Source organism: Saccostrea cucullata, unplaced genomic scaffold (assembly GCF_032062105.1).
Source record: "Saccostrea cucullata isolate Sc308-1 unplaced genomic scaffold, CSIRO_AGI_Scuc_v1 ctg1249, whole genome shotgun sequence".
NCBI lineage: Eukaryota > Metazoa > Mollusca > Bivalvia > Ostreida > Ostreidae > Saccostrea > Saccostrea cuccullata.
In genome coordinates this window covers 124,910-138,539 of record NW_026926547.1, presented here as the reverse complement: position 1 = coordinate 138,539, position 13,630 = coordinate 124,910, and the positions used below count along the sequence as shown (strand labels likewise).

The 13,630-nt window shown below is 32.9% G+C and overlaps 1 protein-coding gene across 1 annotated transcript; it reads left to right on the top strand.

The window, feature by feature from the left end:
• Positions 1 to 716: 716 nt before the first annotated feature.
• Positions 717 to 9,323, top strand: LOC134271987 (low-density lipoprotein receptor-related protein 1B-like). The gene is made up of 8 exons (XM_062754222.1): positions 717 to 841; positions 2,138 to 2,248; positions 3,429 to 3,698; positions 6,294 to 6,432; positions 6,514 to 6,639; positions 8,119 to 8,227; positions 9,010 to 9,123; positions 9,309 to 9,323. The coding sequence occupies exons 2-8, from the start codon at positions 2,140 to 2,142 to the stop codon at positions 9,321 to 9,323; spliced, it is 882 nt and encodes a 293-aa protein (XP_062610206.1). The 5' UTR covers positions 717 to 841; positions 2,138 to 2,139.
• Positions 9,324 to 13,630: the final 4,307 nt, after the last annotated feature.

Below are 13,630 nucleotides of genomic sequence, written 5' to 3'. Positions count from 1 at the left end.
TTTTATTAAATGTATTTTTACTAGTTTACAATAAATCAAAAGCCCGTGATATCTTTCATAGTTTCGAATGTTTGTATTTTATTCATAAGAACTTTTTTTTTTATTTGCACTCCATTGACATGATCATAGATTAACCTGAACGATGTGTTCGAAGTAACATGTAAACATGTATTTGGCGTGAACGTATCCAATCAACAATTGGTCAGTTGCTTTGTACGTAAGATCCTCTTTGCGCATTAATAGCAATAGCCATATAAGGAAAACAAAGGTTTCTCAGTGTAAATGATATTACACATTTTTTTTTACCAGCGTATCAGTCGCTAGTGAGCTGTAACTTTTGCAGTGAGATGGTAATATATATTTATTGTTCCCCCCCCTTTTTAGCCACCCATTTCTGTTGATAAACATAAAAGTCTTTCAGAAAGATCTGGAACACATTTTTCACAGGATATGTTTTCAAAAGAAACAGACTATAGCAATGTTCCTGTTTACAGCCAATTTTATTTGTAAAACCGGTTCTACCCTATAACCTTCGAATAGGTAAACCTTAACCACGTGTCTTGAATTTAAATCACAATATCATTAGTATTCAGGAGTACTTCAAGGAAATCGTTACGGGCATAGCGAAGTTAATATACATAAATATATATAGAACCAGTTTTTCTCGTAATTTTTTTTAAATTTTGGAAATTTTGCTATTTGATTTTTCAGGAAAACTTGACACTAGTTTTCGATGATGATCGAGTTTTCCTTCTAAGCGAGTCAACCTCATGGCAAATCTCTCTAAATCTGAACGAATCTGTACAGACCATAGCATCTAAAAAGACATTTACAACTAAAGGTACCATTTTTTAAATAAAAAAGATAACTGCATGTTAAAAGATATTTTTTTCTCCATGTAATGAGATAACTTCTTTGGATTAATCCGGACATATGGCAGCTGTTTGGTTTATCTCTACACGTTGCAGGTAAGAAAAATATATGGAAATATTTTGATGCATACATTAATTACCGAAACTAACTAATCTAGTTTATGAATCATTTAAAAATATCGTCAGGTCGTTGTGTTTGCATTATATGTGATTGTAACGTCGATATATGCATGGTTCAAATGAGAGGGGGGACATTTTTTCTTTTAAAAAATTTTTCCTTTCCCATGTATCCTTTTTTCTCGGGTTCAAAAAAGTCAGCAATAAACAATATGCAAATTTCCATAAATATAACCCCCGCTTGAAAAGCGGGAGGGTAAATAATAATCTTGATGTCCGTCCGTCCGTATTTCTGCTACTCTTTGGGGTACCTATCTCTTATTCGCAACTCCTTTCATACCACTGCATGGAATTTGACTTTTTGAAAATCTTTATTACATAATGCCATTGTGCACCTTCTATTTTACTTTTTGATCCAACACAGGTTTTGGGTTTCCTATGGCAAAACATGGACTCTGTCATTATATTCATATGGGAGGCGGGGTATCATTTAGTGAACTTCCATAAAAAATGACTAATCATTGCTGGGTTATTCTTAAGAAGAAGACTTTTCAATATGTTCCTATATATTCCTTTGTTACACTTTGATCGTCCACTGTGGCCCCACCCTACCCACGGGGTCATGATTTGAACAACCGTAAATCCTCACTACCTGAGAATGTTTCCATATAACTATGACCAACAGTGGCTTTGTTGTTCTTGAGAAGACAATTTATAAAGTTTTTTTTTGTATATTCCTATGTAAAACTTTGATTGTCCATTGTGCCCCCACCATACCATGGGGGGGGGGGTGTTGGGGGGTTGGAGTTCATGATCTGAAGATGCATATATGTTTCATCTTTTTTGATGAAGTAGTATTTAAGAAGATGATTTTTGAATATGCCACCACAGTTTCACTATTTCTTACTTATCTAGTTTACAGACGGACGGACAAACGGACATGCAGACCGTCTACAGACAAAATGTAATCAGAAAATCTCACTTGAGTCCTATTTATAGTGAAAAAGTTCTTATTCATATTGAGTCATGGATCACGATCGAGTCATTCATTTGAAATAATTCGACACTCATTGGCTGAACATGAACAAACAAAAATGTGCAAACATTTCCAATAAAAACTCAATAAACCTACAATATGTTTTCTTCAGATATGTGCAGTAAACAACAGTGCAGTGAAATGTGCTCATTAAGCCTTGGTCAGATAAAATGTATCTGTTACGACTGGCATACATTACAACTCAATAACAGAGACTGTGTTCGTAAGTAGTTTTTGATTTTGCGTTATTGGCATCTCTTTTCATCTGCACTATACGAGTACATGTAAAATAAAGAAAAGTCAAACTTTTGTTTGACATCAAAATGTTATATAAGCGCACTCTGTACTTAGGGACTTTGCGTCGGATAGTACCGTATATAATACCATGTGCAACATATAAGGATATCCAATGTTTTGCAGTTGAAAATGGAATTTATTTCACGAGTGGGACAGGATTTTTTTTTTTTATATTTTCACGAGTGCGAAGCACGAGTGAAAATATCAAAAAATCCTGTCTCACGAGTGAAATAAATTCCATACTCATCTACAAAACACTGAATTTTCTGTTTATTACATTTTCTTTGATTTTTCCCTTTGCCTACTTTTTTGTAATGCAGTCATAGGCTACAGATGACGTCATAGTTGAGCGGATAAGATGTCATAGCTAAGTGAAAAACATTGTAACCATGAATTTTAGCCACATATTTAGGGAACTCTCAATGTTTTTTTTAATGACAGCATGGTTTATTAACCCGTTTTCTATCTTAAAACATGTTAAGAAGTATTTTTTACAACACTCCTGGAGAAGTGAAGGAAAATCGAGAGTTTTTCCGCACTTCTGATATTTTTTCACACTGTGACAGGATATCATTTTGATATCCTTTCACACTGTGACAGGATATCATTTTTTTTCAATGAATAAATTACAGTATTTCACGGGTAAAAATGTAATAAAAGAGACAATATTGCAATGAAATTTAATTTTATTTATAAAGCACAATTTACATGCAACAACTCTTAAACTGATATAACTACTCTAAGTGAAGAAATATTAATAGAAATATAATAGAAATATGATAGAAAGCACAAAGTAATTAACTTTTATAAGAATACCCATTTCTGCTCCAGCCCGGGGTTGAACTCTCGACCTACGGAATCTGCATTCTGTAATCTGCAGGATTGTGTGTGTGAGGGTTAGTAATCGTGTGTATGTGAGGATGTGTGTATTTGAAGGAGAGGGTGTGCCTGTGTGTTTTGTAAATTTATGTAGATTTAATAGAAAGAGTGAACCGTTTTGGCTCATTAAGACTCATTGATGTAAATATTGGAATATAACAGGGCATATGTTACATAATCTATCAATGCTCATAATCATTTCTTTACATATCGATTAAACATTTCAGCACCACAGAAATACACATACAGTGGTTTGTTTGCTGTAGTTGAACAGCAGATATGTGTGACAGATATAGCAGAATTGGTAAAGCGTGAAGAAAACGACTTAACTTTTTACTGCCTAAATATTGCCAGAAACGTGACAGAGCTTGAGATCGATGTTCGCACAAAGACTATGTACTACATATCAACTAAAGAAAATGATTGGATTCTCAGTCGGCATAATCTAGGATATGATGGAAGTTTTGCATTAACAAGAAGTAACTATACAATAAAAGGTAAAAAAAAATGTCTACTCTATTGATGCATTCCACCTTAAATTGCATTGCACGTTTTAGAAATAAACTTTGTTGCCGTGCAATAAAAAATTACCTTGTTGGATGTGAAACATTAAAAACCATGCTCTTATTAGTCTGGTCCTGAGTTTTAAAAATAAGACTAGAAATAACTTCTAATGGCACATAATTATTATTTGGTCTAGCATAGTTTTTAACCTAATTATACATCGTTTGAAATTCTTTTACTTTACAATATTTATCCCCACACCTATTGAAAAGCATTCTTCCAAAAGATATTGTTCTATTTAGAATAAATTTAAATTAAGAATTTTTGCAAGAACCTATGACATCATACGAGGATGGAAATACTTTATTTTTTATGGAGATACCGAACATATTTAAGGTCATCTAAAATCCATGAAACAATACAAAATAGGAGCAGAGCAGAGACGGACCTCCAAACCGTTAGAGAAGGGATCAGGTGCAATGGAGGAGTTAGCATCCCCTGCCGACCAGTCACACCCGTCGAGTGTTCCCTGTCATGATTGGGATTAGAAATGACGGGAAAATCCGTTGTCAATTCAATGTATAAATAATGGACTAACGATTAGTATAAAAAACGTCAGTCAGCATTTGACTCAATGATAAATTGTATTTATCATTGAAGGCCATTGTATCGACCATAGAACGAACGAAATCAATGATTTTAAACGAGACTGCTGATATTCTTGTTTCATTAACTTGTTTGTCAATATTTTACCTCTTTTAAGAAATTTTTCATACGTAGAGCACGCTCTTTCCTATGGAATGAACTGAAAGATATGTTAATCATATTATATAATATTTATATTATATTATGTTATATTGTATTATATTATACTATTTTATATTTTATTTTATTATACGAGGCGCATTTGGAAATTTATGAATATTAGATAATAAAAAAATGTTGTACAGAGTTTGTCAGGAAAATTGATTGAAGAAAATTAAAATGTAATAAATTTTCTACAAAATGTATATAAATTAAACTTTCTAAATAACGCGAACCCCGAGATCTTGACATGTGACGTAAACGACGTCTGCGACACTATAGCACGAAACAATGGCAAGCGAAGTTCCTAAACGTTTAGAGCAAAGGGCATGCTGTAAAGCAAGGGCGCTTCTCTGTTATAATCCGACAGATATTAAAGCTGATTTGAACAAAGTTTATGGACCTTCTTCTCTCTCCTATCCAACTGTTCTAAGATGGGTACGTCGAGTTCAAGATGGTCACCAGACGCTTGAAGATGACCCACGTAGTGGAAGAACTGCATCTGATATCACAAAAATGAAAATGACAGTCTGAAACAGATCATTGAAACCAATGCAAGATACACCGTTAATGATATTTCATCTTTCAATGGGATCAATTCGTCTGCAGTATTTGAAATATTAAAACACAGACTAATGTTGAAAAAAGTTTGTACTCGATGGATCCCCCATATTCTGACAGATTAGCAGAAGAGGGTACGGGTAGAAATTTGTCAGCAGTTATTAGAAAAATATGAACATTGCGATTTCAGGCCTTTAAACGAAATTGTCACTGGTGACGAAACGTTGATTTTCTTTTTCGAACCAGAAATAAAACGAAATAATAAAGTTTGGGTGACTGACGTCAAGGACAGACCACAAATTGCACGGCGTAGCCGCACAGTGCGGAAAGTTATGTACGCTATTTTCTTTAATTCGAAGGGTCCCGTCGTACAAATTCATATCCCAGAGTCTACCAGTGTCACTGATAAATTCTACAAAGAAAAAGTGTTAATCAAAGTTGTGTCACATTATAAAGAGACCCGCGCTCGCACTGGAACCCGTGAGATAAATTTACTACATGATAATGCACCAGCCCACAAAGCCTCGATTGTTACCGAATATCCATACAGCCCTGACCTATCCCCTTGTGACTTTTGGCTGAATCCACTGATCAAAGATGCCTTAAGAGGACGAAGATTTGAAAGCCGCCAGGCTGTAGGCAGTGCGCTTTACCAGTGTCTAAAGGGTATCTCTAAATCAGCCTATAAATCGGCTTTTCAGAAATGGATTCAAAGACTGAAAAAAAATGTGTAGAAGTTAAAGGAGAATATTTTGAAGGACTGTGTTGAGCTGAATCTGTGATAATTTTGTTGAATAAAATACAGCGAATAAATATTCATTATTTTTCAAATACCCCTCGTATTTACAGCGTCAGTAAAATACCGGTAACAGTCTTGCTTATTAAGAAATATATGTTAGATTATTCTTTTCAAAGATGGCAAATTAAATATCAATTTAACAACTTTGCTTGAATACTTTCAAAGCTTAAAGAAATATTTTTATGAAGAGTGTGCACATCTTGTAAGCCTAATTGATTTTTTTATTTCGTATATTTCTTATTTCATTTCACTCTCTACAAAGATGAAAATAATGACTCTAACATTTTTTTTTTAAAAGTGCCATGGGAAAAACAGTTAAATTATGCAAGGAGGTCTAAATTAAAAAAATTAGATAATGGGTAATATATTGACGTATATTTTCTTTGTTTTGGATTAATGTATTTTATATTTTTCTTTTTCACAGGTCTAAGCGTAAATAAGAACGACTCGTCGTTATTTTATGGTGATGGATACACAATTAAAAGGATAAAAGAAACAGAAATAAGTACAGTGGTTGGTATCGATGATGATGTACAGGATCTTACAGTAGACTCTGAGAAGAGGTATGGTTTCAAACTTCGTCATTTTCTTACCTGCAGTCATTCTCCCTCTCTTTCTTTCTTTAAAAATATACATTTTTTCAGCTTTCTGTTTTGGGTAACTTTGAAAAACTACTATATATGGAGATGTAATACCGATGGTTCTGACATACGAAGATTGATAGCAGCCCTCAACATAAATAGATTATCTGTATTCCCAAAGCAGAAAAGGTAACACAACAGCATAAACAAAGCACTGATTCATTGATTCATTCATACACAAATTTTAAACCTTGCCTTTATATTCCATTAGTTTGAGAAAATACTTTAAAAACAATTTGATTATGTCGAAGTAAAATTAATTTTACCACCCAGTCCCCACCCAAATAAAGACAGATAAGAAAGAAGTCGTGCAATCGCAAAATACAAAGATTTAAATATTAACTCGATTGCAAAAGAGGGATTGGCGCTTAATTTATTTCTCATACATTATGAACTTCTCTCTCTCTTTCTCTTACACATTCTGATCTGTGACACACCACCCACACCCTTTCACACACAGAAGCAGAAAAATCTTACATAGCTTTACGGTTTTAATTCAGAATTTATTCAACAATTTGGTTTCAAAAGATAGAAAATGCTAACCAGCATAACTTGTGCATTTATAATTAGGCGCGTAATTTTTTCCCAATCTGACATCATAGATTAATTTATAAACCTTAAATCAGAAGGCTTTAGTGTTACAAGCTTGTAGCATCGTTGTTAGCAAGCAAGGTAGGGAGAGAAACCACCAAACAAAACCCCACGTACAACGTATACGGATTAGCGCATCCATTATGTGTCTATTATGTGTCTATATTTAGATCCCCGTGGGGATCCGGGTTATAATAGCTCCTCAGTATCCACTTGCTTGTCGTAAAAGGCGACTAAATGGGGCGGTCTTTCGGATGAGACCGGATAAACCGAGGCCCCGTGTCACAGCAGTTGTGGCACGATAAAGATCCCTCCCTGCTCAAAGGCCATTAGTGCCGAGCATAGGCCTAAATTTGTAGTCCTTCATCGGCAATGGTGACGTCTCCATATCAGTGAAATATTCTGGAGAGGGACGTTAAACAGTATACAATCAATCAATCAATCTATCAATCTATATTTAAAACCATCTATCTTTCACATAAAAGAATCTGGCGTAAGAATTCAAAACAGGTACGAAAAGTTTCTGTCGATAAAGGTAATCGAAAAAAAAGTATTTTATTAACAAAACTAAGTCATAAGGGATAGAATTAACATTTTTGCTATTTGAGTACTATAATTCAGGTCATCTGTCAGTGAGTAACTCTTAGCGAATAGTGATGTAATTGTAAAAGACTTCATGATAGTTCATAATTATGCTATTACATGTAGCTTTGTGCTATTAAAAATTAATTAACTTTTCAATAAGACAAAACACCTAATGTCTGTTTGTGGTTTATTGTCTTCATTTTGCTTTCTCGCTCACTCAGTAGATCCCACACTTTTTCCATGACCAAAGAGAGTTTTTCAATTAATGTTGTATTTCAAAGAATTTATTATCTAAATATTATTTAGGTACTGTAATGCACAGCTAAGAAAAAATCTGTAAATACTATTTCAAGGTATCTCAAAATTATAAGCTGTCTAATACACTCGATAACTTGCATTGATTGTTATAAAATTTTCAATCGGATTTACTAGGTTGTTTTGGACAGCGTATGGTGGCATTATGAGTTCTGAATTAGATGGTGCAATCGTCAATGTAAATATTGTGAAATATGGTAACATTAGAGAAATATCTTTTTATGAGGTAAGTCCTCGTTTTTATATTTTGATAATGTTAAAAGTCATATCGATTAAGTTTTAAAGATTGAATGTAAATAAATCAAAATGAAAAAGTTTAATGAATTACTGATTGGCAGAATTAATTCCGATAATATATTACTGTCCATTTTGTCACTTACATTAACGTATGTTACAGAATCTAGGAATATGGATAAAAGAACTTGATGACAATAAAACGGAAATGTGTTATTTTCAATTTTTTTCATCTGAAAAAACTTCTTGCTTCAACATCACTGGTAATGCTTCATCTATATATATTTTCGACGAGGCATTAAAAATTAAAGAGGATGGTAAGAAACATTTTCCAAAACATATATATTTAATAAATCGTTTTGCACTGAATTCAAGGGAAAGAATGTTCAACATGAGATAAATTCTTGAATTTAACATTTATTATATGTATATCAAAGAGCTAGGTTCACTATATGCATAAAATGACCCAATCCTTATATCAAGAAATAAACTATCACCCTCTTTCTTATTTCGTATAGCAACATAGAGAAAAGACGTAGTGATTTTATTTACTATGATAAAATTTCTTTTTGGGAATCAAAGTACTGAAAAAAAAACGTTCACAGCGGGCATGACCAATAGACAGGAGATGCTTACTCTTCCGAGGCACTTTCTTCCACGTATGGAATTTAAAGAGATTCATGTATTAAGTCGTCTAAACATACATATTTTTATTGCTTATAGTTTTTTCTATCAATTAATGTTCGTTATTTTTAGCTTTTTTTTAAATTTCAGATTTCTGTGGTACAAATAATGGGAGATGTGGGCAGTTCTGCCTTCGTTACAATAAAACTTGCAGCTGTGACCCTGGATTTACACTTACCGAAGATCGTGTTTCTTGTGAAGAAAGTAAGTAACAATGTATGATTATGTAATAAATACCGATAATTTGAGGAATTTAAAATACGTTCTGTAATCAAACCAAGAATCACCAATATCTTTGATTTTGAAACACAAATGTAAGCAGAGACAAGATGATTTATATATAGATATTTGGATATGCTAGGACAGTTTTCGATTCACTATAATTGTAGGATTCAGACTCGTAAAAATGTTTCTCTGGAGAGAACAAATAGCTTATAGTATGTAGCTAAACACATAGTTCTATGTGCGAATGAAAAATAACCAAACTGTCATGATGTATAATTTTAATAAACGAAAAATAAAAGACCCCCCAAAGAAAATCAAATTATTTTCTTCCCCTCCCCATGCTTAAATACATTAATACATTAATGTTTGCAAGTTATAAATTTAATAAGTCATGTGACGTTGAGATTGTCGAAAGCAATAACAATGCGTTCTGCACATATCAGTTTCCCATCTTTGCTTTCTGTACTGTGCTTAAGCTTGTCAAAACATTTTCTATTAATCATATCGCTTTATTACGCAAATACCATAAAGGGGAGATATGTTTATATTTGAACAGGTCTGCACGATTTCCAAATAAGGAAGTCAAGAACGATAACCGTGAATTGCTATAAATACACAGAATAAACAAGGCACTAGTCCATCTGACCAATCAGGTATCAGACAATTTTACCGTGATTTGAACAAACACGACTTGAAAGCTTAGAATACGTTTTTATTGGGATAAAAATCTGTCATTAGGAGGTAGCAATCCTAAAAGTTTAACTTACGTTAAAAATTTGATATAAATATGATAAATTTTCAGTTCTCAGGGTCTCTTTGTCTATTACGTACAGATAAAAAAGGCTTGATCGCAAAAATTAATCGTCGCAAACAAGTTTACGCCCGGTAAATCGCGAAATAAAGTGGTCGCGAATAAAAGTTTGTTTACAGTATCAGTAGTTTTCAGAAGACGGAGAGGGTTTTTGGGTTGGTTTAGATATATTACTTAAAAACCTTTAAGGTTTATTAAAACAGCGAAAACAAAAAAAGGGAATGCAACATATTCTTACTTTTTTTTTTAATGGTGAAAATCTAGATGTGTTAATTATAATTCATTTTAACATTGCTGTGAACAAGAGGGAATTTAATTTAGCAAAATAATGTGATATTTTAGCTAAAAAACGTACAAAATCATTGAAAATGACTCTCAGCACTGTGTTTATACATATTTAAATCTATATTATATGATTTTTTTAGGGATGTCAAAATAATCATTTTCCTTAGTCGAACATTCGCTTGCAGTATTCGAACGATAGTCGACTATACGGAACATTTTTTTAATAAATAATTTCATCAATAGCGTATTTATAACTCAAGACCATTTTTGTAAATTTATGTAAAAAGTAACATCAAATGTCTGTATTGCACACCAAATCTCAGAGATAAATGATAAGATAATGAATTAAAATAGATGTATATCAGTGATTCCCTAAAATTCTCGTCACATTATTTGGTATTTACAATTAGTTTCATTCCAGTAAGCTTACAGAATTGCCAGCACGATTATTTTAAAGCTTATTAAAATGAAAAAGATAAGGAGAGGGGTAAACACACACTATTCACACGTCGGGTAATATTATACAGTATAATTTGTCCAATCCGGCTACCGCCGGTTCCATAAAATTTGGCCGGATTAGACAGAATCCGGAGTGCAGGAAAAATGCAGGAAAATATAAATTTCGAAAATTTTCGTTGTTTATTTACAAGTACATCATATACATATTATAAATAAAATCAAATGATGAAATAAATTACTATTTTGGAGTGTAGAAATTATAAGATAGTCTCACATGACTTACTGTATTTTCTTATTTGTTCACGAAGTTTGAAAGTCGGGTGAAATGTTACCTCAATCAAAATATACAGGCATGCATAATATAGGCCTACTATGTATCAAGCGGACCGGGTTTCACTTGTCAAAAACCCCATTCAATGTATTAACAGTAATGCACAATTATTTACGATGTGCTAATTATTAGATTGAACTTTTAAATTTATGTAAAAAATTACGTCTTCCTCAACAGTGTTATGGCGCCATTTTGAAATGCGTTCGATTTTCGATCCCGATTTATATTTTGATTTGTATTAAATCGCGCGTACATATATCTTTGTGTTTATGTTATAATGTGGTAAAAGGAGTTATTTTTTTTTTATTGTAATTTAATCATATAATATATTTTTCAAGTGGACTGTGTCATCGCCGCATTTCACCGAGTTCGTCTCAGGGCACTAATAATCATGCTAATGTAAACACAGATTATGACATTCCCCACGAAAGGTGTTAATTGCTTTGAAGTAACTCAGGTGTGGCCGGATTAGAGTGAATAATTACCGTTAATTATGATCAGTTGGGACCAGTATGGCCGTTTGGAATACAGAATAGACAGTATCCGGACTACACAGAATTTTTAAAAATGAATTTGTTAAAGAAGTGCATGGGACTAAAATTTACGGACGGAATGGACAAAAGTCCGGAGTACTCAGAGTCCGGATTATACAAATTTTACTGTACATTTATTGCGTGATAGTGAGGGAAATATGAAGACTTATTCAGCCAAGAAAAATCATATTCCCCGAGGGCTTCGCCCGAGGGGAATATGATATTTCTTGGCTGAATAAGTCTTCATGTCTCCCGAACATTCATGCAATAAATTGTTTATTATACCGAAACAAGCAAAACCTTTGAAATAAACATAAACTTTCAAATTCGGCACCGCTCTCAAATTCTAAAACCCTTTGGTCAACACATTGTCATCAGTTTTGTGACGTAAACCAGGCTATTGTGACGTCTACTACTCTCGGGAGTTTTCGTTCAACGAACGAGAACTATATTGCGGGAAAATTCACTAGGTGTTCCGAAGAGGTGGAATATGATGAAAAGCGTGCCGACGACGGGAAATATGAAGTTTTACGGCCCGATCACGTGATAACATAGAACCAATCAGATAACGCGTCGTGTAGAATATTTATAATGAGGTATAATAATGTCAAATACTGCTAGTTCAGTTTATAATTACCCCTGCTATAATTTAAGTCCTAGCATTTGAACATTCATAGAGGTAAAAGAGAGTTTGTTATTGGTACAAGTCCAATTAATAAATTTCAAAATCACTTTTGGAGCTGCATAATTTACTACAATAACAAAAAGATCATTAATTGAGAAATAATTATCGCGGTATTTAATTACTAACTGTACTTTTCAAAAGTACAATGTGGAAAATAATATACAAGTACTGCGAAGGCAAATGATCTCTTATTTGTCTGAGGACATAATTATACTATAATGGTTTGAGGAATGATTCGGTTTTTTTTTCACTTTTGAGATAAGAATTCCTTTATCACCTCTTTTTCTTGCATTTATTTAATATTCGAATGTCGTTTCATTATTCGGTAGTCGGTCCATTCGTGGGACATCCCTAATTATTTTATATTCTTCAATTTTACTTTTTTAAATTAAATTTATGTAATCTAAAGTACATTTACAAAATCTCCCCAAAAGGTAAAAATTCGAAATACATATGAAATATTCTCTCCCAGGTAATCGTAGTGTGTATTTTACATACCAGGTAACTTATAAATATTATTTTTTTAGCAGCATTTTTTCTTTGTTTAGCGTCCTTCAAAGTTCGAAAACAATATTTCCATCAAAAATACACCCACACCCACATACACATCCTCAGCTTCTCACCTCACACATGCCCCCCTCCCTCCCTCCCTTTCTCTCACACACACACACCCTCACACACACGTACATAAACCAAATAGAAAAAGGGAATTTTTATGCAAAAATCTCATAATCATTGTGGAAATCTCCTCGAATGAGAACAAAGTTTAACTGCTATTTTATTGAAACTAATAACTAATATTATTGATAAATTTACAAAACAGAGAAGCGGCAATCTCATCAGAGTAAATAACGCTAGTGTTTCATGAATTCTTAAATTTGTCGATTTTAGATTTTTTGCTTTCAGTTACACCAAATAACGCTAAAATAATCCATCCTTGGACATTAAAGAAAAAAAAAAAAAAAACATTGAATGGTTTAATCCGATGAATAGATCTGTCTATTCATGTATAAGATAAAGAATTTTTCTTACCCTCCCCCCCCTTTTTACAATGTGTGGATTTCAAGTACTGAGTACTTCTAACATATGCTTTGATAATAAGAGAAAATAAAGATATCTTAATGGATATTATTTATTTCTGAGTAAAATTTTACAGGGCATTCCAATAATTCAGATGTGATTCTTGTTGATAACATCATGAGGAAGATATACCTTCTCGACAAAAGGAATTTTCAATTAAAGAGTACCATCGAAACACAGGACACAGTGCAATCCATTACTTTTGATTATTTTACTGGAAATATCTTTTTTGCCTTCTTACATACTGTTGTGGAAATGGATATCAATAACAACGAGAATTCAACTATCAATATACAAGGTAA

Bases quoted from the DNA above. Each gene is read 5' to 3' on its own strand.
- LOC134271987 (XM_062754222.1), top strand. From the start codon at position 2,140: ATGTGCAGTAAACAACAGTGCAGTGAAATGTGCTCATTAAGCCTTGGT. The intron at 6,433-6,513 runs GTATGGTTTCAA...ACATTTTTTCAG, and splicing joins ACAGTAGACTCTGAGAAGAG to CTTTCTGTTTTGGGTAACTT. The intron at 6,640-8,118 runs GTAACACAACAG...CGGATTTACTAG, and splicing joins GTATTCCCAAAGCAGAAAAG to GTTGTTTTGGACAGCGTATG.